Source organism: Electrona antarctica (assembly GCF_951216825.1).
Source record: "Electrona antarctica genome assembly, chromosome: 1".
Taxonomy (NCBI): domain Eukaryota; kingdom Metazoa; phylum Chordata; class Actinopteri; order Myctophiformes; family Myctophidae; genus Electrona; species Electrona antarctica.
Genome location: NC_136806.1, coordinates 20,705,050 through 20,732,035, shown reverse-complemented (window position 1 = coordinate 20,732,035; position 26,986 = coordinate 20,705,050). Strand labels below are relative to the sequence as shown.

At 42.2% G+C, this 26,986-nt stretch overlaps 1 protein-coding gene across 4 annotated transcripts in view; it reads left to right on the top strand.

Moving 5' to 3' along the window:
• The window catches only part of rnf130 (ring finger protein 130), a 61,150-nt gene extending 38,311 nt beyond the window's left edge, over nt 1-22,839 (top strand). Inside the window, exons 6-10 of one of the 4 annotated variants that reach the window (XM_079502955.1) lie at nt 7,206-7,288; nt 16,412-16,508; nt 17,335-17,542; nt 19,036-19,129; nt 19,587-19,797. In XM_079502955.1, coding sequence (XP_079359081.1) covers nt 7,206-7,288; nt 16,412-16,508; nt 17,335-17,542; nt 19,036-19,129; nt 19,587-19,605 — 501 coding nt within the window. In that variant the 3' untranslated portion in view covers nt 19,606-19,797. Of the gene's footprint in view, nt 1-7,205; nt 7,289-16,411; nt 16,509-17,334; nt 17,543-18,105; nt 18,338-19,035; nt 19,130-19,586; nt 19,798-21,018 lie in introns of those variants that run through there. The other 3 variants (XM_079502956.1, XM_079502958.1, XM_079502957.1) reach the window with 3 other exon arrangements.
• The last annotated feature ends 4,147 nt before the right edge of the window (nt 22,840-26,986 follow it).

The window sequence follows — 26,986 nt, the reverse complement described above, 5'->3', positions numbered from 1 at the left end:
CATACACAGCATCTCCAGACTCAAATACCACACGACAGTGTGATTTGAGTCTGGCTTATTAGCCAGGCTAACACTCTACCAGACAGTGCGCCTGCTTTCCTACCTAAATGTTGAGACAGTTTTTTTTTAATCAATTCCTAGTGTGCTGTTATTTCTCTTGCCTTATGACTCTTTTTGCAATTCTTGACTTATTGAATATGTGTTTATGTTTTATGTATGTGTACGTTGCTGAAAATAGCTGATCTACAAGCTCACAACACGTCGCGCTGCAATGCGTTGTGAGCTTGTAGATCGGCTATTGTGTAAAATCAGGGAATACGACATCGAGGCCCGCCAAAATTATTATAGATTTAGTCGACTAAAATCTTATATTTAGTCGACTATAACCAGACTAACTCAAAACACAAAAACATTTCAAAATGAAATAAAATGTGTTCATGTAATTTCGCTGTCAAAATCAACACTGCCCCCCCCCCCCCCCCCCCCCCCAGCAGCGTGTGACCATGACGGAAATGACATGTGGAAGATGTCATTTTTTTCATTTCGTAGTTATTATTTATGGTTGTCACCTTCGGGCCACAGCGGACTTAGGCCTCCAGATGAGGCCATCAATGTGATAGACGAGAGAGCTCGGCTCGCAAAGTATTTCCACAGATGGCATCCTAAACGCTGTCATTTACTGTACCAGAGGATTGATTGGAGGGCTCGAGAGGTCACAGGAGATGACCCCATGCATGTCTAAAGGGAACTGTTTGTAATGACACGAATGGCCATATTGATCAAAGCACACGGTGGACGTAGAATTATTTGGATATACCACGGGGAATCGGGGGTATGTGTCATTTACAGCAGTGGTCCGGAGACCCTGAGGCGGTTACATGCAGTTAAATGATGGAGAACCAAATGGACCCTATCTTTAACTCTTGAGAGCCCGTAAGGGTCATTACGGTTGACCCTTTTTTACGATTAGGGTCATTTTACGCTCTCAATAGTTAAACATCTGCATTACTTAATTCTAGTAAGTCTAAACAAGTCTAAACAATTGGAGAATGTAGAACATTTGCCTGTTGTCTCTCCTAATGGTACCAACATCAACACAGCATGGAATTGTGGACAAAATATTATCCACCAACAACAAAATATTCCTTAGTTTTGGGTCTGAGGCTAAATCTCATCAAATGGTGGTCCGTGGCTCAAATACAGAATAAATAGTGGACCTTGATATGGAAAGGGTTGAAAACCACTGATTTACAGTAATAGCCCAGAGGCTGCGCGCCGAGAACAGATCAATTGTGGACAACATCCAGCAGGGATCATTTATTATTATCTATTAATACCTGCTGGGGAAATTATTCCATATACTCAGTAGGGGGTCTGTATAATAAGACTACAGCTATAGCTACCACCAGTGGTGGAAAAAGTACTCAAATGTTTTACTAATGTAAAAATATCAATAATACAATGTAGAACTACTCCACTACAAGTCAAAGTCTGGGATTCAAAAAGTATTGGCATCAAAGTGTACTTAAAGTGCCAAAAGTAATAGTGCTCATTGTGCGGAATGTCTCATTTCAAGTAGGTTATAAAAATTAAAAATCTTTTGAAAATAGCAATGTGTCGCATTGCGACACATTGTGAGCTTTCAAATGGCCATAATGTGTATACTGTAGGGCTGAAGTGGTTAGTGTATGTTTTGTCATAATAATGAAAATCTACAAAGTAACTAAAGTTTTTAAATAAATGTGGTGGAGGTAAAAGTACAACATTTGCCTCTGAGATGTAATAGACGGGCACGGTGGCACAGTCGGTAGTGCTGTCGCCTCACAGCTAGAAGGTCCCTGGGTTCGACTCCCGCTGGGGACGCTGTTGGTGCTGGGGGCGTGCTCTCTCCTCCGCGTCATCTGCCCATACCCGAGGCGGGGTTTGGCGAGTTTGTGTGGAGCTTGCATGTTCTCCCCGTGTCCCCTAGGGTAGGTACCCTCACAAAAAACATGCAGTAATCCTGGTCTCTAAACTACCTCCCCCTGGCCAGCCGGGGCGCCCGATGGAGGGGAAAGGAACTGGTCGGAATAACGTGTTCCTTCCACACGCTACGTCCGGCCGGGGAAACTCCCCCCTGTCAGGTGAAAAGAAGCAGCTTGGACTCCTCATGCATAGAAGGAAGCATGAGGTCAGTCCACTGCGCCCCCAGGTTGGCAGAGGAAGTGTAGCGCCTAGGATTACATTAGATAATTGACACTGGGTAAAAAAAATGGGTTGCAAATTATTACCATTATTTACATTTTAAATTAGATGTAATAGAGTAGAAGTAAAGAGAAAGAAGAACTGTAAATTGGAAATACTCAAGTAAAGTACAATTACCTCAAAATTGTACTTAAGTACAGTACTTGGTTACTTTTACACCACTGCCAGTGAGTATTAGTGTATTAGTTTATTTGTTGTCCGAGTGCAGACAGAAAAGGAGGGGTTGTGTGCTCTGATCACCAGTCCATCCCTCATAGGCAGAGCCTGGTCAAGGTCACAGCATCTCCGGCCATGAATAAAACATGTGCCTCGGAGAGAGCGCCACAGAAATTGAAACCTTCCATCTAGAGGAGGTCTGCTGGGAGTGATTGACCACACAGAGCTGAAGGTGCGGTTTGAGAGAGAGAGAGAGAGAGAGAGAGAGAGAGAGAGAGAGAGAGACGAGAGAGAGAGAGAGAGAGAGAGAGAGAGAGAGAGAGAGAGAGAGAGAGAGAGAGAGAGAGAGAGAGAGAGAGAGAGAGAGAGAGAGAGAGAGAGAGAGAGAGAGAGGAGAGAGAGAGAGAGAGAGGAGAGAGAGAGAGAGAGAGGAGGAGAGAGAGAGAGAGAGAGAGAGAGAGAGAGAGAGAGACCGTCCGTGAGGAGATCAGAGGAGCGATCATGTCGTATGATTTCAGTTTCTACATGTGTCAATCATCGTAGTACATTGTATTGGCATATGAATAGATGGATGGAACTGTTTTTATTGATACTGTAGGGGAAGTTCTGCCGTAGGCATGAAAGGCAGGACAGATAGAGTAGAGATACTAGTAGTAGACAATAGTCAATAAAAAAAACCCAATGTAATTACATTAAAAAGGAAAGAAAATCTGATTAAAAAATACCAAATAGAAGTCTGGCTTGGCCATCTGCACTTGGACTGACCAGGATTAGCATACAGAAACCTATGAACTATTAATAGATGTGAACATGACTCGAGTATCGATGTATAATCTATCACCAAGAATATGGGCATAATGTATGTGTAATATGACACAAGGCTGATATATTGTCACCCCGAGTGGGACTATGAATACATACTGTACAGTTTATGTGAATATAATAAGGAATACTATATACTGTGCATGGTAAAATATCTACAGCAATTAGCCTTAGAAGCCCTATAATTGTGATGCCAGTGCATAGTCCTTGATGTAATTGATTGATTGACTGATTGAATATTTTATTTGCAGAATTGTTAACGGTATACTGTAGGTTGTACGGTCCAAAAAACACAACACAAACAGCCCAGGGAGGCTTGTTTCCATTGTGGTCTATAAATTACTCGTGGCTGAAGGCGTTGGAAAATAATTGCAATGCAATAAAGTTCCCAAATGATCGAGACTAATAATTATGACCGTATCTTGCAATATGTTATTATCAATTTATCCGTAACTCCATGGATGAGAACCTGAGCCATGTGAGAAAATCTAACATTGTTCAAAGACACTGTCACAAATTGATGTACCGAGAACAACCCTGGCTTAGTGTGCAGGAAAGTGACATGGATAGTTAATTGTATTATATATCAGATGCTATCCAGATACGGTATGAAAATCCATGGCCAATATGCTTCACCAGTACCCTTTCTTTGTTTCAGCAACCTTTTCAGTTAGAAATGTAGGTCTATATGTACTGTGCCTTCAACTGATTATTAACCCATTGATACCTGAGGCTGAATCTGGGAACGCCTTCTAGGGCCTGACCTAAGGTTTCTGAAAACCTTCAAATTTTGATTCATTATTTTTTTAAATAGTTATGTTTTTTCAAAAATAGCAGACCTACAAGTTCATAGCGCGCCACTCGGTGGCGCGCTATGAGCTTGTAGATCTGCTATTTTTCAATAGCTAAATTATAACAATAGCTGATGAGACACAGAGAGAGCGCCGGCATCAAGGGTAGAACAACGTATAGGTTGCACCAGGCATCAATGGGTTAAGCAGTCTGAAAGCTGTTCTGTCTGTGTTGCCTGCATCAGCTCTTATTTTCATGTCTCTTGTTGAACTTGCAGTGACCGTCACTTGTTGAATATCATTGTGTTATTCAATATTACACAATGCTGTGTCATTGTGTACTTCACTCATACATGGCTATTTGGACACACAAGCCGTATGTTACTATGTTGTAACGTAACGTTCTGCAGAATCAAAATGGCTGACTTATTGATTGAACACTCGCTGCCAACTGCCAAGGTCACCTATATCTACCCAGCATCTAGGACATTAGCCTTTTACTGTCAACATCTTCTTGATCAACATGGTCGATGTTCAGCTCCTAAATTAATGTTCACCTATCAGATGCTACTAAGGTACATATATACACCAGTCAAATGAGTGACCATAGTTGGTCAAACCAGTAGCCAAAATACGTAACATTTTGTAATGTAATATAATATTACATTACAATACATAATACATACTAGGTCTGGGGGATCGGGCCATAGGTGGGTCCAGAGGGTCTTGACCTGTATAACATGGCTGGATGTTTTCAAATCTCCTTTAACACCTAGCATGGCTCTTCAGGTTCTCTCCTCAGCTCCCTGCTCAGTCTGTAGAGGGCAGGGTTAACGCTGTCCTTGTTCAGATGTGCGCTACACACATTCGCTTTTATTTCATTCCCTGGATAGTCACTCTAGACTCATTCTGCTTGCTGTAATCCCCGTCCTCACTCTGTATCGTAGGGAACAGCATTCATATTTAATAAGGCAGCCATTTGCAGTAACCCAGCGGGGACAGGAAACTGAGTCAAAGCCACCCCCACTGTCCAGCCCAACCCAAGGCGCTGATCTCACTCAGGGTCTTAAAGGGAGTCATCCAGGGTGTAATATGTCACTTTGTGTAATGAATGGGGAGGGGGGGGGGGGGGCAGTGGAAGTGCGGTGGAGATTGGTTGTGTGTCCTGCAGCAGGGGGTGGTCCTGAGGTATTGATTGTGCCCCCCGCCATGGGGAGCCAGCTAATTCTGTCCCCTGGCGGGGGATGGGAGTGCAGCGGGTGCTGGTATGTCCTTGCCTCTGAGGTAGCTTCTCCTCTGTCAGGAGAGACGGATAGCCAGCATCCATAAATAACTCAACATTGATTCACTGCATCCTTCTCTCCCTTCACCCCGCTTTCCCTCTTTCTTTCTTTCTTTCTTTCTTTCTTTCTTGCTTTCTTGCTTTCTTGCTTTCTTTCTGTCCAAAATTACTCGCTCACTCCCTGTTGCTTTATCTTTGATGCTCTGTTCCTCTGTCCCTTAATCTCCCTCATGCACTCCCTATTCGCCTCTTTCTTATGGTATTTTCTTTATCTCCATCACTCACACTACTCCCTCACTGTAGTCCTGCTTCCTCGCATCTCTCCATCCGGCCACCTACAGTGCCCTCAGCCACATCTTAGTCATTCTCTCTTTCTGTGTCTCCCTTGCCAACTATTATCACTTACCGTTACTCTCATCTCCCTGACTTTCTCTCTCTGTCTCTCCACCACTCTCCCTTCTTTTATCTCTGTCACTGTTGTCCTCTCTCTTCTTGTCCTCTGCCTTACCTCCATCAATCCCTCCCTCCCAGCGCCCCCCGCGGCGTGCTTGTCTTGTTGCTGACATGATTTACAGCCTAGTCTTGGCCGCACGCCACCTCCCGCTGTGACGCATGCCACAGTGAAGGCTGGTGACGCCAAGAAGTTCCCACTCGGCACCGAACACAACAGCATCTAAAATATCTTGAGCCAAAGGCACTTCATTCTGTAATGTAATCGATGCACAGGTCATAGAAAGGAAGGGAAATATCGAGGAAGGGACGGAGACAGGTTATAGAGTACTGGAGTCCTGACGTCAAAGCCACACCCCATGTGTCATGGAGAGAAATGTACCCATTCAGAAATCCCATTGACTTTTCTTTACAGCGTGGCTCCTCAGAGGCGAGTGTTTCTGTCTGTCTGTCTATGTCTGGAGCTAATCGTGCTAACAGCTGCACTGATCAGCTCCAAATGTCTTATGTACACTGCCGGTATAGGCCACAGCAGTTTATCCACTCATTATGTTTTATTCTTTTGAGTGAGCACTAGTCTATGGACTTTTAATGTTTGTTTAGAGCACTTTTAACAAACATAGAGTTTGATTGATTGATTGAAAAATGTATTAACAGTTTGCTGAGGGGCAGCCCAAAATCCCCCACTGAGCAATAGTCAGCTATTAGACGTCTGTTTAAAACCGGGCTATCACTGGTCTGAAAGTGAACGTTTTTTAGCAGTACATTGATTAGCTGTTTTTTAAACATCTATATAGAGATTATAGACTGTCTATATTTTCACCATTTTTTTTAACGTATAGACTGTCTATATATAGCTGTTGAAACAATGTATAAACTGCATCATTGTATAGCATATGTTGCCTCCCAGTTATACCTATATACAGTAATTTCAAGACAAAGTAAAATTGTTGATCCTTAAGGCCGCCTCTGCATGTAGATGTTTCATTGAAGTGAAAAAGCGAAAGGGTTGTTCTTTCAACTGACAGGCTTTGTGGCTTGTCAGTTTGCGGTAACTGCTTGTTATATTTGATGAGATGTGAAGGAGACACAGGATGTCTCAGAAAGCTATTTCTCATCTCCATCTGTTCTCTAAACAAACCACAAGCTTAGACAAGGCCCTTTACAGATGTATTACAGGTATTTGGATGATCACCTTGTTTTTCACCAAAAAAAAACAAAACAATAAAAGCATAATGACATAACAATAAAAAATACATTAATTTAAAACAATGCTATAAAAGATGTAAATATTAGAAACAATTAGCCTTCAATCACCCATTCATCCTGACACTGTGATGTGGCAACTTATGGTCTCTTCCTTGTGTGTGTGTGTGTGTGTGTGTGTGTGTGTGTGTGCGTGTGCGTGTGCGTGTGCGTGTGTGTGTACGTGTGTGCGTGCGCGTGTGCGTGCGTGTTAGGAGACCGACCCTGACTTCAACCACTGTGCGGTCTGTATTGAGGGCTACCAGCTTAATGATGTGGTCCGCATCCTGCCCTGCAAGTAAGGCTATGTATTTATTCCACATTCAAACTCACTTTGGTCATTTATGAATTGATGTTGGGAGGGTCAAAATTATATTTTAGGATATTCAAGATACTGTAGATCTTACAACATTAAAACTGGGAAAGCATATGTGTCATTATTGATTAGCATTAGCTAGTCAAAGATGGCAGATGTACAAGCTTGTACATGAACAGGAAACAAGTGTGTTTCTTATTGGTGTGAGGATTTAGTTTTTTCCCTCATGCTGTATATTTCAGGTTAGACTTTTGGAAGGATAATCAACATACAGTTGACGTAAGGTGATGCGCGCATACTTGTGGGTGATTTTGTCGCACAGTACATTTCAGATGAGTTACACATTGAATAACCCAGAAAGAGCCTGTTTCACGAATAATATATTATTAGCCTGAATTAATCATTCATTGCATCCCTAAAATATTTGAGCAAGTTGTAATAATTTAAGCTACTCTGCCTGTCTTTTTAGAAATGCATCTTGTTGAATCCCTTTAGTCATGAGACAAATGGTGCCCATTTCCAAAAGCACAATATTTCATTTTTATTTTTCACTCACATACTAGTAACCTCCCCATCCACCTAGGATCAACACATACCACTCTCGTTACGACCTTCTCTCCCTCCCACATCCCTGCCCTCTGTCCTCCCCTCCCTTTGCTCCCTCCTCCCCTAGCTTCTATCCATCCCCCGTCCTTCCCTCTCCTTCTCTGTCATGAATGGCCTCTCTCTACTGTTCTGATGTGTCCTCCCTCCCTACTTGACGTGTTCTGTCTGAAGACATGTCCACACTCATCTGTCACCTCCGTGCACCCGCCCTGTTCTCCTCCTGCACGTGAGCCAGCATGCAGGAGATCAGGTTGTCTCCACTCCTGCTGCTCTTCATTGTGGTGTCACTGAGTCACAGTGGAAAAACACTTGATATGCAACCATTCTAATAATAAACGTGAATTTGGCCGTATAATTGCAGATACATTGACAGAAAGTCTGTCCCCGGTGTAGGATTCCTGCAATCTTGTAACGTCCATTCCCTAGTATTGTCTGACTCTGCACTGTTAATGGCTGAGACGGATTCTAAATCACCATCCATGCATCCCATAATGCATTTCTTCCTCAACTAATGGTCTCTATAGTGAAAATAGCTCTGTCCACAGATTATTTGCCAGCCTATTAAACTAGACCTACCCCCCACCCCAACCTGGAAATGGTGACATGATTTGCTACCAGAACATTTTCGTGTTTTTCTGTGTTTTTATCATCTTTTTAACCTAAATTTAACAAAATCAACAGCCAATGAAGGGCCCCAGGAGCCCTTTTCAGGGCGTCAAACCTAGTACCTTACGGTCTAATTTCCCCGAAGGGCCCCTGAGAGCCAAGGGCCCCTGGGCCACGGCCCCACTGGCCCAATGGCTAATTTGTCCCTGACCAGAACAATGTCCTTGAGTTAAAATGTCACTGATGCGCCACAGATTATAACTGTATTTCAATGGGGGGGTTTTTACCAGTTTTTACCTATTATACAAACGTCAGTGAAGCAGGATGAGCAGTTAACACAAAGTTAGATAATTAGCATGAATACAGGTAAAAGATAAAAAACATACATCTCTTGGGCTGCAGAAGGATGTGAAAAAAGGTTGTCTGTGATGGGAGAGTAGAGGTATACAGTATAAGTAACCAAACAAGTATGGCCTATCGGCTGTTTTCATGTAAATCCACATGAAAGCTAGCCTATTACATCCACTTTAGTTATGGAGGGGAGACTTAAGGCCTATTCATACTTCAGTATAAGGTGACCACCACTGTGTTTGGGAAAACTACAACATGACATCACGCCACTGTGATAAACTACTCACCCGAACAGATCTCTCTGTTTTTACTAACCACCGTTTCGGTAGTCACCTAATCACCTACAACTGGAGTATGAATATGCCTTTAGCCTACTGCAGTGGTTCTCAACCTGTGGCGGTTGACGGTGACGTGACAATTTAAGGACTTTTAAGACCTTTTTAATACCTCAAAAAGGTAATGTAGAATTGTATTTGACTAAAGGTAAAAGTGAAAGTCCCCACATTATTTTCTCCCACGTACTGTTTATTGCAATCAACATTCATCAGTATAAGAACTATTAAAAATTGTCGCCAAAACATACAAGACAATTCTAGGACGTAGCATATACGATTTTCTTTCTAATTAGTACAATAAAATATTCAATCGAAAACATAATTTAAATATAGAAAGTTCAATTTTTCTGATTACTTTTTACTGAAGTTTATAAGACATCCCTATCAGACAAGCTGATATGGCCTTTTCCTCATAGAGTTCAGTTGTCAAATGGCTGAGATTATGAAGGAGTATTTATATCTGTTGATTTTGGCTAATGGTTATAAAGGCATCAGATGCCTGATGCTTCTTTCTTTCTAATCTTCTTCTAATTCTTCTAATTTTTTTTAACGACTGATTGTTATTATAGCTCAAACAGGCTTTTCTGTTGAGTACTGTACTACTACAGACCTTGAGCACCTTTATTATTGCATTTTTTTTGTTTCAACTTGAGAGAAGGCATAAGGGGAGTAGAGTAGACTAGGATTAAAGAAGAGTTTAAACTTTCAGAAAGATTTGACATGATTATCTACTGACCTTGTCCACTTAGCTAGGGTAGCGGTCTGGACACCAAGGCTGCTGATGCAGCCTCACAACGTGTTGCGGGTTCAAATCCGATCCTGACGACCTTTGTTGCATGTCACCCCCCATTTCCTGTCAGTCTACTGTCCTATCAATGAAGGCATAAAAGCCAAAAAATAAATAAAAGCTTATGGAGGCTTTATTATATTCACTTTCCAACGCTCTGTGTCTGACTGGCTGTCGAAAAACCTTTTTATATTGAGTTTTATGCTTTGAAAAATTACAATACCTGTAGCAGTCAGTACTTACGGAGAGAAATGGAAAGAGGGGTATACTGTATCATAACGAGCCCCCAAGCAGACATCCCCTCTCCCTCAACACAGAGTGGTTCTGGAGACCCAGACATACGAGGGCCAGTTCCTCTCACAGGAGGAGGGCATGACCTCGCAAAGTAACAGGCTCATTTTAGATACATAGCTGCCACTGACCTTCAGGCGCAACCAGAACTTTATGTTACACACGCCTGCACACACACACAGACACAATTTAACTTCTCTGCCCTTGTCCGACAGAGCAGAGCATCTGTCGCGTCCTGAGTCTCTATAGCCTTGCGTTTAAAAAAAGGAGGGCTAAGGCCAGCCTACTGCTGAGGTCATCACATCAGTCATCCCCAAGGTGTTCTGCCCACCTGTTGGATAGAGGTTAACTACATCTGCACGAAACATGCTACAGTATGTCAAACATAGGAATAATCTAAAGCAGCAATTTGCTATCATTATAGCACTTTTAAAAGATACAACTTGCTTTTCGGGAGAGTAAAGTTGTCATAAATAATCATTAATCAAATGGCGTAAAAAAAACAACAAAAACAGTTGCGTTACAGAAATATATTACTAACGTGTTAGTCCCAACACCGAACAAGACACAGTCTATGGTGGGCTGCTGTGAGGTGTTCTGTATGCATGTAGCGCTGTAGCAGTATGAGCATTGATTGATTGATTGAATACTTAACAGTTTGCAAAAAAGCACAGGAAAGTACAGTTCAATTACATTACAATGTCTGCTAAGAGGATTTAAAACCCAAGAAAGCCTATGGCTTGTTTCCATTAGGGTCCTTACCATCCTTCATATTCAATTCATATAGGAAATTGGCATAGCAGTGTGAGCTGAGCTGTGTTTTTCGTCTACTTTTGGGGACAGAGATACAGGAATTGTATCGGACAGACAGAGATACAGACAAACCCTGTTCTAGACGGCTGCGTGACTTCTTCTGCGCCATGCTATAAAAAAAACCTAAGAATAAGATCACTCTCTGCAGATTCAGTCTATGCAGGTTGTCTCTGTGCCTACAGTAAATATCTAAGACAAACCCTTGACATTGAGATCCACTTCCAAAAATTCGGTGGCCTTCTTGGCCAGAAGATTTCTTTTTAATTTGTCTGAGTCTTTATTTGGCCCCAGGCCTATCGCAGCTTAGTCCGGACCAGCACAATGCAGTTCAATCCAGTTCGGCACAGATCAGATATTAGAGAAATCTGAACATGTGCCAGAACTGTGTGGTACTGGGCCTTGGCACATTGCCAATGATTATTTCTCATTCACTCTTGTCTCTTCACACAACCAATCTAACCCTTGACGGAATTAAGCTCTCCCTGAAGCTCTGGGTACAGGACGTCAAGGTCATACAATAGCATATCCTGTTTAGCACACAGAGCATGATATCTGTGTGTTCCTGTTCTTTGCTCGTTTAACAGACTGTAACTGATCTGTAGCTGCTGTCTGGTGCCCGCTGTTAAAATACAGTCACCCCACTGCTGACATTGTTAATGGGATGATTTACTGGATCAAATCCATTTTAGTTTTCTCTTGGAAAAGTGGTGCCCTTTCCGATTTTGATGAAAGAATTGAGTGAACGTACCTGTTGTATATGGACGGATCGAGTGGTTATAGGTTATGACTAATGAGTTATGAAAAAACAGAAAATAGATTTCAAATGTGAGTTTTACATACTATACCGATAATGACTTGCCGAGAGCTAATAATGAATGTCTCCCTCTGAAATATCCTAAATTCCTAAACCGGTCTGTCTGTTAACACACAGGCTCCCAAGTGTTTAACCATGATTCTCCCAATGTCCCTACCCCCTATTTCTATTTCTGCTTATCCTGCTCTCCCAGACATTGTATTGTAAACAGGCTTATTATTAATTCATATAGCCGTTATTTCAAAACACGCCTTGAAAGCAATAAACGCTCAGGGCCCAGGTCTGAATAGCACTTTATCGTCAGTGAGCCTTACTGCCCAGGAAATACCACGTTATCCAGCCACTTAACAATATTGCCAGCTAAATATGCATGTCATACTTTGCTGCAGTTGCACTTAAGGACATTTATTTCGTGCAATATAGCGAGCACATTTTTCATGGATGCTCAGGCTCATTTGTCTGTGCTCCGAAGATATCTTGATGATCCTATACTGCATGGTGTTCTCATCTTATTTCAGTACATTTATAAAATGAAGACATTTTATGTACAGAAAAATACTGTCTGCTACTTAAAAAACTGTTATAAAATATAATGTGCTCACAAAAGTACTCACAAAAATCCAATGTAAGCACAAACGATTACAAGCGTACATTGTGCTTGCATCGTACACTTACCTGTGTTGAGTGTATTATGCTTTAGAGATATTTTATTAAGTACTAATGGGTTATTATTGTGTCACTCACTTACCAGGGAAGCTATTATGTTCAGCTATTAGGTAATGATGTATGAAGTACTGTGTATGGACCAGGCCCCTCCATGGAGCCCACCCTGTCTATCTCTTCTATTCTTTCTTCCTATTCCCCTCTACCCCCCCCCCCCCCCCCCCTCTCCCCCGACACGGTCGAGGCAGATGGCTGCCCACCCTAGAGTCGGGTTCTGCCTGACGTTTCTTCCTAAAGGGGAGTTTTTCGTTACCATTGTCACAATATTGCTTGCTCTGGGTGGATCTTTGTTGGTTGTAATTAAAGTGTCTTGAGACAACTTGTTGTGATTTGACACTTTAATAAAATTGAATTGAATTGAATTGAATTGTGTATACAGTATACTTCAGTATACAACAGTATACAACATTTCATATCCCATTCAGACTTGTCCATTGGGATCAGTGTATTGGTGTCTTTTTATACCATACATCTACCTTTATAAGAGACCGCATTAGACAAAGTAATCCAGTCATCACAAGCCATAAAGTCATAGGTCCTCATTCACAACGGCGTTTACGCTCATACCGTTACGTAACGTGAGCGGAGCGTGAGCGGACAGGCATTTACGTGGATTCCCACATTACGTGGGAATTCATGAACTTGAACGTGAACTTGACGGTGACGTCGGATGGTCGGAATCTCCGCTAAAAGCTGCGCCAGCTCAGAGGGTCGTGTACTGCTTGCGTAGATTTATTCAGAAGGCTTTAGTCTTCATTCTGAATCAATTAAAAGTCCCCAAATCTCAGATAAAATATGTAGGCATGTGTCCAAAACATTAGTCAGCACATAAAAAAATGATAGCTTATATAAAAGCCAAGTATCACTTGGATGCCTAAATGCATGCATTCTAGAGGCAGGTTAGCCTAGAGTCCCATACAGAAACTGCCCCTGCAAACCCGACACCTTTTTATTTATTTATTAGGATATTTCTAGCATGCGCGATTGCGCTGCACTTGACAGCTTTCTACTCGCAGTGCAACGCGTTGTGAGCTTGTAGATCGGCTCTCGCGGACTCGCGCTGCATGTTAAAAAACAAACTCACAATTATAATAAGAACATACACTTATCTGCATTCTGCACTGTACGAATTCATTGGAAAATGAATATAACGGTGCGGTGAGCCCGGCCCGGACAGAACAGATTATTTATATGGTTCACAGACATGCAAGTCCACATTATTGCATCAGCGCGTGCAATTCGGCCAGTCATAGTTTTAAGCCAGTGCACCTTAATTAATTATAATATGGGGAACGTATAGCTAGGCTGTAGGCTACTACATTGATGAGATCAATCAAGTTTGGTGCCAAATGTCCCGCGAAATTCGCGAATCATTTTAATATGACGACATCATCATAAACTAGAAAAAGTGCCCTTCCGGGCACAGGTCTCCACCAGGAGGATAGGAGTGTGTGTGATGTTTGGCAAGGATGTTTAGGAGGATGTTTTTTTTTTTTTTTGTATGATTTGAGGCATTTTGTTCCAAAAATGTGTTTTGCAAAAATCAACCTGTTGGTGGCGCTATAACAGGCCAATGTGAAAAGGGTGGGATATATTCCTCAGCCTAGTAAGAAAAAGTGTGAAAGATTTCACGTAAATTGCATGCTGCGTTCATGATTTGAGGCTATTGTTCAAAACGGGGCAATCTTGCAAACTGTGAAAGCCAATTATAGCCAATTAGGATGGAATATGAAATATCGGACAGATCCAACTTGAGCACATGACCATAGAGATACTGTGTAACGATTTGTGAGATTTTTGGACAATCTTTGGACAGAGTAATATCAAAAAATGTGTTTTACAAAAGTCGGCCTCCTGGTGGCGCTATAAAAGGCAGATGCGGAAAATGCAGGTCAAAGGTTTGTCCTTGGCCTCTAGGGAGTGTGCATGCAACGTTTCACGCAGATCGGTGCAGTTGTAGGTCAAAAATGTGAAAAGCTGCCTCATGGTGGCGCTATAACTGGCCGTTCTGGAAAATGTGGGGCAGAGGTTCATCGTTGGCATCCAGGGAGTGTGTGTGCAAAGTTTGGCATCGGCCGGGTTAACGGTGCCGGAGATTAGCTGTACACAGACGGACGGAAGGACACACACACGGACGGACGGACACACACACGGACGGAGTGCAAAACATACTCTCTCCCCATGCCTTCGGCCTGGTGGAGACAATTAACCTGCACTTAGATCTGACAAAGAGGAGGCTACCCGCCAATATGGTTGAAATTTTAAATAGCTATAGGCCTACAACAAATCCATTCAACAAATCCATTCTCCACATGGCATTCAGACAGATGACAGTGAGATGATATTAATCTATTCCCCGCATGAATCAATGCAGCTCTGATAAAAATATCGGATATATGTTTTACCTCTGCAAAGGTGTGAGTGAGCAATTGTTCAATAGAAAAGAAAAGGCTTTATAATATAATTGCCAAGTATACGCTAGCTTGCTGCCTTGGTCCCGAACTTAAATAAATAAATGACCAAGCTGCATTTTATACATATACATATACATTGCTGCAGCGGTGCGGAGCAGCGTTCACCGTTTTGTAAGCTTGGGAAAATGATTTATATAGTTTAATGGTAGGCTATAGACAATATAAAGAATCACGCACACATGTAATGGTATATGGATGTAAAAAAAGAGACTGCAGGTGGTGGTCGTCGCTCCGGCGCTTGACATGGTCAGATCATTTTCTTTTAATGTCCTAATATAGCCTAATTTCTTTCCAGCAATCATTTTTATTTTAATTTGTGAAGCCACTATACTGGAAAATATCATTATTTTGTTGCATTCCGTCAGGAGGACCTCTATTTCGTTTGAGCTGTAAGGCCTATAGTTCTTTTTTGTTTTTTTTACTGCTGTCTGCAGTGCTGAGTCATGCTTGACGCCTTTTATGGTGTGAAATGGGGCGTGGATCAATGCAAATGAAGTTATCCGCTGATTTTCCGATAATTTGGCACCCGCTCGCATTCACCTGCGTACCTCACAACATACACCTGCGTACCTGTGGTACACACCGCTCTTTGAATTGCACGGCAAAACAACGTTGCGTGATCGGACGGAATTTCCCGCATCTGTTTACGCTTCCGTTACGCTTCCGTTACACTCTTGCGTAGTTCTCCTTTGTGAATGAGGACCATACTGTGTAACTTTAAACAATTAAACAAAATGCATTGTTGATATAATCTTTCACTTCTATATTTTTCTATACATTTTGACAAATTCTCTAAACACTATTGTTATTTGCGAGTGTTGGACTTATGCCAAATTTATGTAGCAACTGGAAATATACCGGACATGTATTTAGTTATGTAATTCAACGTTAATATAATTCAGTTTCTGACAACTTCTTGTTGCATTCAAAAATGTCCTTGATCGGTTTTCTCTGTCGCTACAGCAGAATTGCAGTTTTTATTAAAATGTATTTTACATGTCTGGGGCATTTCTTTTTACATTTCCAGAGCCCTCAATGATTTAACTTCTATCATATCTCACCTTCACATTCACAAAGAAGGCCTTGTGCTGTGTACCGGCCCACGTTGGCCACCTTGCCAAGGGCGTTACAGCATCGTACAGAGTCATCGTTGTGTGCAGTTTCAGGATTTAAAGGGGGCAAGGAGGAGCTGAGCTCCCTTTGATGTCTGTTGGAGAACGCTAACATTGAATACTTTATGGACTTTAACCATGGGATTTGTTTCTCTGTATATTTGTTTATTTCTCTCTCTCTCTCCTTCCACAGACATGTCTTCCATAAGATGTGTGTGGACCCCTGGCTGAATGAGCACTGCACTTGTCCCATGTGTAAACTCAACATCCTCAAAGCACTGGGCATCATGGTGAGTCACTCCTCTTCACTGATACAGACAGTACAGTAACATTGTGCCTTGCTGTAATTATGCCACACACACACACACACACACACACACACACACACACACACACACACACACACACACACACACACACACACACACACACACACACAAGCTAGATTTTGCAGCGGAGATACAAAACAAACAACATAACACTGAGCTGGTACCTAAACTTTAACTAGGTCACTCTGAACAATGTACACAGACTTCCTGTACAAGACCAAAGCATAATTTACCATGTGTTTGCATGGCTCTATGTTTTTCTCTTTCTGACATACATCTTGTTTTTCTGTCTGAATGATTGCATAACTATTTCAGCCTGTGTGTTGTTGTGTCAGCCATTATATGGCAGAACCTGCCACCTGCTGGCCATGTGGCCCAGCATTACAATTCATATCGAAGTCATTTTGCTGACACTTCCATCCAGAGTGACTCGCCATGGGGGAGCAGGTCTGGATCCAATGTCTTGGTCAAGGACACTTGGATGTGTGTGTGTGTGTGTGTGTGTGTGTGTGTGTGTGTGTGTGTGTGTGTGTGTGTGTGTGTGTGTGTGTGTGTGTGTGTGTGTGTGTGTGTGTGTGTGTGTGTGTGTGTGTGTGTGTGTGTGTGTGTGTGTGTGTGTGTGTGTGTGTGTGTGTGTGTGTTGCAGCAGCGAATAAAACAGAGTCGTTAGCTGTTATTGGACTGTCCACTACTATACACACACATCCACAAAAAGCAGACAGTTACTAGTTACTTGGCCAGTGCTAAATTAGAATTCCTCACGGGGTGGTTTGTCTGTTCTGTGCAGCCCAACCTGCCGTGTGTGGACAATGGGGCGTTCGACATCGACAGGATAGGACGTAGTCAGACGACCAGCAGCCAGAGGACAGCCCTGGTGGACCTGTCCAGCGAAGCTTCCATCAGCCTAGAGCCTCTGCGAAACTCTGGGGCCCCCCAAATCCCTTCTGATGGAGAGATGACCCCTCGCACTGGGGAAATCAACATAGCTGTCACCAGTAAGCCCTGATACTCTTATCATTGCTTTTTTATGTGGTTTGCCTTGTGTGTTTGATTTGTTGTTTGTTTGTCCTTTCTTTCTTTGGTGATTATTTAACGAATCATTTGGATCTGTTGGTTTGTCCCTGCATTCTTAAGGTGTCTGATAACAAGCCAGCAGGAATCAACAGGAGCAACTTGTGTTTCAAAACTCAAATTTAACCAATAACTGTCAATTGCTGTCAATGTAGCCAGTTAATGAATGTCCTTCCACTGGTAGGGTAACTGATGTCATAAAACAATCCCTGCCTTCCTCATCCTGATTTTGTTTTACTGCGAAGTTTATTATGTTATGGTCAGCAAAATGAACAAAAAAGCAACAATAACAAGGTTTAAAACAAATCTACTGTACCAAATTGCTAACATTGACACTCTCTCATCTGTCTCTCTTTTATGCAAACACACGCTGTCTCTCTCAACTCTATATGCACCCCCATCTCCATTGGTTCCCCTGCGATCTTGACTTTCTGTCACTCAATTAACTCCCCTCCCTCTTCGTCTGTTCATGCAAAAATGTGCAAAGGCCTTGTAGATGCACATACACACTAACCCACATCAGCCCTTGTCGCTCTGTATCTCTGCAGTGTCATAATCCTCTAATAACACTGGGCTTCAGTTTGTGCTTACAGCACTGTTCTCACTTCAGCATACTGTACGCCATTCCAATTCTAAATGATGTCCTTGACAAAGTAAAAAAGCACAGCTGAGCCCATATGCAGACTTAGTAGAGATGTCCTGGGTGGCTGGGCTAAGGCATTACTGTCAGTCAAATGATTTGGGATCAGAAATGTAACACTGCACTAACATATCTCTATGCTTTTTCAACCCTTAAGTATGTTCACTAATAGCTTGTTGGATTTTTCAATCTGCATTGGACTTTTGACTGACTCCTGCCATGTTGAAGTCTATGACTTATGCCTCTTTCAAGTTATTGTGTGCGTGCGTAACGTGTGCGCGTCTTTCTGCACACACATGCTTGAGTAGTACGACCACTGTGTGTGTGTGTGTGTGTGTGTGTGTGTGTGTGTGTGTGTGTGTGTGTGTGTGTGTGTGTGTGTGTGTGTGTGTGTGTGTGTGTGTGTGTGTGTGTGTGTGTGTGTGTGTGTGTGTGTGTGTGTGAGAGAGTGTGTGTTTTGGCGTCTTGCGTATTCTTTTTATTCTCACAGGCCTTTCTCTTCAGCCCCCATGCTGTGAATTTCAAATGCTCCACATTGCTTCCGTTTCGCTTCCCATCTTGTTACTTGATTCATCTACTTTGGATCTTTTTTTCACGGATTCTCTGAAATCCTGTCTCCTCTTGGTCTCTCTTTCGCCTTCTCACCTCTTCGCACTGCCTTCCAATCAGAAGCAAGACTTTTGCTCTCCTCTTGTTTGGCTCGTGGGCTTCCTCTGGTTGTTATTGGCTTCCTCGGTGGCTGCAGTGACACCCTGCTTCCTCTCCTTTGTTTGACAGAGGAGTGGTTTATTATCGCCAGCTTTGGACTCCTCAGTGCTCTAACACTGTGCTACATGATCATCAAAGCCACTGCCAGCTTCACTAGTGCCGAGTGAGTACTGCCCTTGAAACATTCAGCTATACCAAGCATGTATTTGTAACTTACTTTATGACAATATATTCATCATTTATTAAACAACATTTGGTTTTTTGAGAATTTTTTGATTCCATGTCTTTGCTCGCAAGTCTCAGGGTCCTATTTTCAGTGACCAGCGCTATGCGAACAAAAGTTAACTTAAGACCAGCTTTGAGCTTGTCTGTTGCTTACTTTTCTGTCTGTTACACTGGCGTAAATTACCAGCAACACAGATTTATTTGTTTGTTTATTAAAACAGATCCCTATTAGCTGCCGCCTAAGCAACAGCTTGTCTTCCTGGGGTCCAAGACAATAATATACATTACCAATAAGAAAAACAAGTGCACAGGAACCTTGATGTCTCTATATGTAAGCTTTACCAGACATGCAAGTAACACAGAACAATGTGTCTTTCTGGCCTTCTCTTTTCCAGACTTCAATGGTTGGAGTGAAGGCATTGGTCTTTCTTTCTCTGTGGACATCTGTTCTGCTGGAAGCCCACAGCCACACTTCCCTTTGTGCCATACGTTTCTGTTTTGCATTTGTAAAGTCTTTTATAACCGGCTTATGTGTACAGTATTGTCTTTTTAGATAGGAGACTTGGATGAAACACCTTTCTAAATGATTAAATCACTTTAAATCTACCTGTTTTTGACTCTTTATTCTCTTGTTGATCCTAATGCAATTACAAGTGTTCGTGGTAACTATTTAATTTCTAATACATGTTGTTTTACATGGGGGTTTTCCCAATTCTATCAATATATATCTATAAAGGTCTAGCAGCATGTACACTGTGAAAATGAGAGCGATGTCGGTTACATTTGTTTTATGTTCTAAGTGAAATTCATCCCCTTGTGGTTTTAAAAATATCCCTACAAGCTTTGGGGTTTGGGTACCTTACTGTCATAACATTGCATTACTATATTTGTCTGCAGTGGGTTAGTTTTCCCACTAGATGGCAGAATGTATCAACACCAGCATGGCAGTGTAATTCTGCACCCTACCACCACACACTGAAATCTAGTGACTCTGGATCATCCATTATGAATGCTGTTTGTTAATGATCATTTGTATAACACAGTGGGGAGATTGGAGACTTCGTAACAAGATCTATGCATTTCATGAGCATTGCTTATTTGGGAGGAAGTGCTCTACTCCTCCAAGAGTCCAGTGGTACACAGTACACACTTAAACACATGGACATTTACATTAACAGCAACATATCTTCATCGTACACAATGAAATATTCATAGTTACTTTAACTCTGGGTGTAAAATATTTGGATTTGACTGTGTGCCTCTTTGAAGTGCTGCTAGAACACATTTTAAAGTCTAGTTCAAGTTCTCTACTGTAGCCCTACTCTCCATATACAGTATACCCGTGTCTCTTAAGCACCATTCGCACTGTAACTATAATACGTATAACTATATCATTCACTTGTGTGTGTGTGTGTGTGTGTGTGTGTGTGTGTGTGTGTGTGTGTGTGTGTGTGTGTGTGTGTATTAATAATTGGTGTGAACTCTGCCATTCACTTGACTTTAAATTTACTTGATTTTAAAACTACATTTTTACAGTTTGTTATAGTTATAGTGCTCAGTGTGAATGGCGCTTTAATTAGCAGTAGTACATTGTCACAGTATCACAGACCAAGAACAGCTTGGCGAACTAGATAGCACAGTGTTATCTAGAATCTCTGTTATGTCCACCAAGACCGGTTGATATATGTATATACGTACGTATAATGTATCTATCTATCGCTGTTTAACGTTGAATACAGTAACTTTACTTTTATTTTATTTGTTAATGTAGTATTTGGCGGTCTTCATGACACTAAGGTTAACGGTTCCTCTTTTTCTCCTGCACAGGTGGCCATTTCTTCAATAGGAACTCGATGTCTCCCCGTAGTGTGGTGTGTGAGATGGAGCTACCTGATATTCAAGCCTCACTCGACCTTTACGATGAGAACAAGTCATGAGGTCCATTGTCATGGTTACCCTGCTCTTCCTGCTGAAGGTGGCCTTTATGCACACTCGGTGGACCTTTGGAGTGTTTGAGGTGTGTGTGTGTGTGTAGTGTGAAGGAGGGTTGGGGAGTTGGAGGGTGACAACCTGGAGAAACCTTTGGAATATCCACACTTCCATCTACAAGACTGCTTACTACCGCAGAATGTAATATCACATGTCAAAAGATGGAGTGGGACATTCCTCTTAGTTTATCTGTTAGATCTACAGTCCCTGGTCCCCTTTTCATTTTTGCCATCATTTGCTCTCAACAGAGATATCTTCAAAACTGTGGATCAGGTGGTTTTGGTGGTTGGTGGGGGGTTAATCGTCTTAAGCTTAACTTACATTTTGTCGCACGACAGTGTCGCTTGCCGAAAAGTCAAGTTTTTTGCTTGTTGGTGGTTACTTTTCAGTGAGCAACACCATTGTGTGCCGGAGTGTAAGTTAGACCTACTGTAAGGCTTCCTTTGCAGTATTCCAGTGTGTCTTTCATTCTCAACAGAAGCTATCAACGAATCACAAATGTCCGTAAGAAGTCTCCATTCTGTGTTCCTACTGTAGCCTACTTTTCAGCATCCCAAATATGTATATATGACGAGCTAATGCCTAATTTATACACAGTCGTATGACAGTGTTGCATGTCAAAAATAGACAAATGTACAAACTCAAAGCTTGTAGATCTGCTATTTTCGCACACAACGCTGTCATACAGCAACGTATAAACCGGACATATTAAACTGGCAGCTGGCTTCACTTCCTTTGGCTCTCATCTGGTGCAGTCAGAAAGACTTTGTGCTCGGGACGGTCTCACAGGCTGCAGGTCAAAGCAACACAGACTGCTGTGCTGTGGTACTGTGTGGACCAGCTGTCTCTTCAACACAGACTGCTGTGGTACTGTGTGGACCAGCTGTCTCTTCAACACAGACTGCTGTGCTGTGGTACTGTGTGGACCAGCTGTCTCTTCAACACAGACTGCTGTGCTGTGGTACTGTGTGGACCAGCTGACAGACTGCTGTGCTGTGGTACTGTGTGGACCAGCTGTCTCTTCTGTTGATGCTGCCCTTGGAGAGGACATTCTTCTTCTTCTTCATTTTTATTTATTTTTTTGACTGGCTGGCAAACTACCCAAAGCCCTAATTTGGCCTATGCACACCTGTCACCAGACAAACAGAATGGAGCAAAGAAACAAACCCCATGGAATATGTGAATTGTAACATGAGGAACTCCGTTGCAAAGTGTTACACGCCTGTAGCAAAATAGAAAAAATAAATAAATAATAAATAAAATAAATAGTATCTCTGTAGTGAAAAAAGACATTGTAATGTGTATTCCAAAAGCTTATGAAATACCCACAGCGTGTACTAATCAGACCCCTCTGAAGAGGACCTAGTACAGTATATACAGTATATACAATCTATATACATGATGATATATATCAAAGTGGCCTATTAAAGCACTGTTCATTTTTTTCTTTTTCTTTTTTCCTCGATATTGTACAAGCAATTTGGGTGGAGGGATTAGTCTTTTATTCTTGCTGTCCCTTTGTGTTTTAGTCTTTGTATCTGATATATGGTGGTGAAGATAATAATGATGTGAACGGAGATGGACATTCGTCATGGTCATGGTTTTGGGTCACTGTGTTACATACAGTACTGCCTCAGCATTAAAAGTGTCATTATTGCCTATCCTGTGGATGTTATTCCTTAAGTTTGTTGTGTGTGTGTGTGTGTGTGTGTGTGTGTGTGTGTGTGTGTGTGTGTGTGTGTGTGTGTGTGTGTGTGCGTGTGTGCGTGTGTGCGTGCGTGCGTGCGTGCGCGTGTGCGTGTAAGTAAACATCCACCCACACAAGACCACTTGGTCTCGTCTTGGTCTTTCCTGCCATTTTACTCGGTCTTGACTTGGTCTCACAACAAAGGGGACTCCAGATATCTATGTTCTCTTCTCATTTCATCAAAGTTCGTTTTGCTGTCAATGTAATAAGGCTGAAATTTTCTGATTACTTTAGTAATGCATACAATATTTCTCCTACTGTATGTCCAGCTTTGAGGATTTGTGCACACAGGGGGGGTTCAGAGTCTTGAGCAAGACACGGAACACCTGATGTGCCGGTTGGTGCCTTGCATGGTTTCCTCCGGCATCGGTGTGTGAATGTGTGTGCGAATGGGTGAATGAATGTAATGCACAATCTCTGTAAAGCGCCTTGGATAAAGATGCTATATAAATGCACCATTTACCACAAACATTAAATGCCATTGACAATGAATGGCCAAGTGTTTGCAAACACAAACATTGTGTAAATGCAAACATTGAAGACCAAGGTGAGGACGCAAATTGTGATTGGCCAGAATGAGATGATGTATGATGATAAGAGTGTCCCTCAGGTGTGATTTTTCTTGTAATAGACAATAATTTCTAATAGATGTACATATTACAGTGGTGTTTACACATACTTTTGAATACAGGTCATTATGTATGTATAGTAGGGCTACCTCATAGCAGTAACGTGTTTGAGACTCTTCTATCTCATATCCAATTTTGAGCTTTTCCAAAGTCGAGGAAAATACAGTGTTGTTGGGATATTGAGTGAAATTTATCCTCTACATTTAACCTATTCTAAATAAACTATCAGGAGCAGTGGGTGCTATTAATACAACACTGTTTCTAAGGATTCAAACTGATGACCATTGCTATTAAATTTGTGAATTGTTGAATTGTTCACTCTACACAGGTATTTTAACACTTTGGTTCAGCAGTTGATACGTATTTCATGTTGCAATGTGAACTCGTCTTTAATTCCTTACAGGATTCAAACACCCGACTTCAGTACAAAGCATTTTATTTTTAACAGTTTGTCTAAATACGTGGTATCTCATTATGTAACTGCACACAGGATTCAAAAACTTGGATTCCGTTTTTTCATACACCTACTTCATCCTTATTTAAATATACACAAGATTCAAACACTTTGTCGAGTGTCTACACAAACACAGTTGGCCCATATTTGGGAGAGGGTATAGTAGCCAGGTGGGGAGGGTTATGATTGTCACGGCACGTAATCCTACAGCTGGGGCGACACCTCTCAGCAGGGAGTGTTGGGTGGGAGTAGTATAGGCTCTAAGATGTCCTCCCAGTGGGGGCTCCTCACTGGTAGGAGAGTCGGTAGGATACAACGGCAATGACAACAGAAATATATTTTTTTGGCCTTGGGCTTTAAGAACTATCTTCAAATGTATATTATTATTAAGTTCTCTTCTGTTTACTGTATATTATTATTACTTGCGGCTGGAGCAAAAGGTATGCGTACGTGCGTAACCCTAATTTGCTGTTGATGGTGACGTAATTAAGATATATTTCAATGTTGGGTGGGTAAAAGGTAATGTATGTATGTATACATGTATGTATGTGTATGTCGGTAAGAATGGTGGTCCCTTGGCTTACTGGCTGTTGATGGTGACTAAGCTACGCGTCAAGGTAGGTATAAGGTTTAGTTAGTAGCAGTGCTTGCATGCTCTGCTTGCGCACAAGTAGGCTATATGGCCTATTGTGTGCAAGGCGCAAGTTGGCACCTCAACAGAGTGCATTTCTAGTTATAATTTTAAAATAAGTTGTCATCTGTTTACTTATATTGATCAACAAACCAACCAACAACCACCTATCCTATTCCTATCTTCCTGGCCCCTAGAATAAAAACATTCTAGAGCAGTGGTTCTCAACCAGTGGTCTGGGGACCCCCAGTGGTCCTTGAGGGGTTTCCTGGTGGTCCCCAGCTAAATGATGGAGAGTTGGTAACTAAATGGACCCTTATAGATCTTTAACTCTATTTGGTTTAATTTTACACTGGAGAGTTAAATTATTGTTAACTCTCCTAATGGTACCCAACATCAATATATACAGCATGGAATTGTGGACAGATTCTTTAGTTTTGGGTCTGCAAGGCTTAATCTCATCAAATGGTGGTCCGTATGCAGATTGCAGAATCAACTAGAAAAAGTGCCCTTCTGGGCACAGGTCTCCACCAGGAGGTCAGGAGTGTGTGTGTGTGTGTGTGTGTGTGTGTGTGTGTGTGTGTGTGTGTGTGTGTGTGTGTGTGTGTGTGTGTGTGTGTGTGTGTGTGTGTGTGTGTGTGTGTGTGTGTGTGTGTGTGTGTGTGTGTGAGAGAGAGAGAGAGAGAGAGAGATTCCCCTAGTGGGAATATGCATGCACAGTTTCACCACAATTGGACGCTGCGTTGAGTAGTTGTGGCGATTTGTACAAAACGGGTACAAAGCGGGCTACACCTGAAAAGTTTAGAAGCCAATCGTAGCCAATGAGGGTGGATTATGAGAAATCAAACAAAGCTGTCTTGATCACATGACTATGGAGAGCATGTGTACCGATTTGCGTGAAATTGTTATCAAATCTGAAGGAGTAATATTAGAAAATGTGTTTTACATATGTCGGCCTCCTGGTGGCGCTATAAAGAGCAGATGGGAAAAATTCCAGGCAAAGGTTTTTCCTTGGCCTCTAGGGAGTTGGCATACAAAGTTATCCACAGATCCGTGCAGTTAGAGGTAAAAACACCTTTCGGCCAGTTATAGCGCCACCATGAGGCTGAGTTGAAAATGTTCATGTGGCATTTCTTCCTCGGCCTAGTGGGAATGTGCGTGCACAATTTCACGGAAATCACACAATGTGTTCATGATTTGCAACATTTTGTTTGAAACTGAGCACTCCTGCGAACTTTGGAAGCCAATCTTAGCCAATCAGGATGGAGTCTGAGAAATCTGAAAGACCTGTTTCGTTGAATGGCTCTAGAGAGACTGTACCAATTTGTGTGATGTTTGGACAAAATCTGTAGGTGTACTGTCCAAAAACTTGTTTTGCACAAAGCGGCCTCCTGGTGGCGCTATAACAGGCCGTTCTGGAAATTTTGGGGCAGAGGTTCATCGTTGGCATCCAGGGAGTGTGTGTGCAAAATTTGGCATCGCCTGGGTTAACGGTGCCGGAGATTAGCTGTTCACAGACAGACGGACGGACGGACACACACACACACGGACACACGGACGGACGGAGTGCAAACTAGAACTAGAAAAAAAGTGCCCTTCTGGGCACAGGTCTCCACCAGGAGGATAGGACTGTGTGAGATGTTTGGCAAAATGTTTAGGAGTAATATAAACATGTTTGCCTTTGATGGCAATTGGATGATTTGAGGCATTTTGTTCCAAAATTGTGTTTTGCAAAAATCAACCTGTTGGTGGCGCTATAACAGGCCAATGTGAAAAGGGTGGGATATATTCCTCAGCCTAGTAAGAAAATGTGTGAAAGATGCGTAAATTGCATGCTGTGTTCATGATTTGAGGCTTTTGTTCAAAACGGGGAAATCTTGCAAACTGTGAAAGCCAATTATAGCCAATTAGGATGGAATATGAAATATGGGACAGATCCGACTTGAGCACATGACCATAGAGATGCTGTGTAACGATTTGTGAGATTTTTGGACAGAATCTGGAGGAGTAATATCAAAAAATGTGTTTTCCAAAAGTCGGCCTCCTGGTGGCGCTATAAAAGGCAGATGCGGAAAATGCAGGTCAAAGGTTTGTCCTTGGCCTCTAGGGAGTGTGCATGCAACGTTTCACGCAGATCGGTGCAGTTTTAGGTAAAAAATGTGAAAAGCTGCCTCATGGTGGCGCTATAATAGGCCGTTCTGGAAAATGCGGGGCAGAGGTTCATCGTTGGCATCCAGGGAGTGTGTGTGCAAAGTTTGGCATCGACCGGGTTAACGGTGCCGGAGATTAGCTGGTAACAGACGGACGGAAGGACACACACACACACACACACACGGACGGAGTGC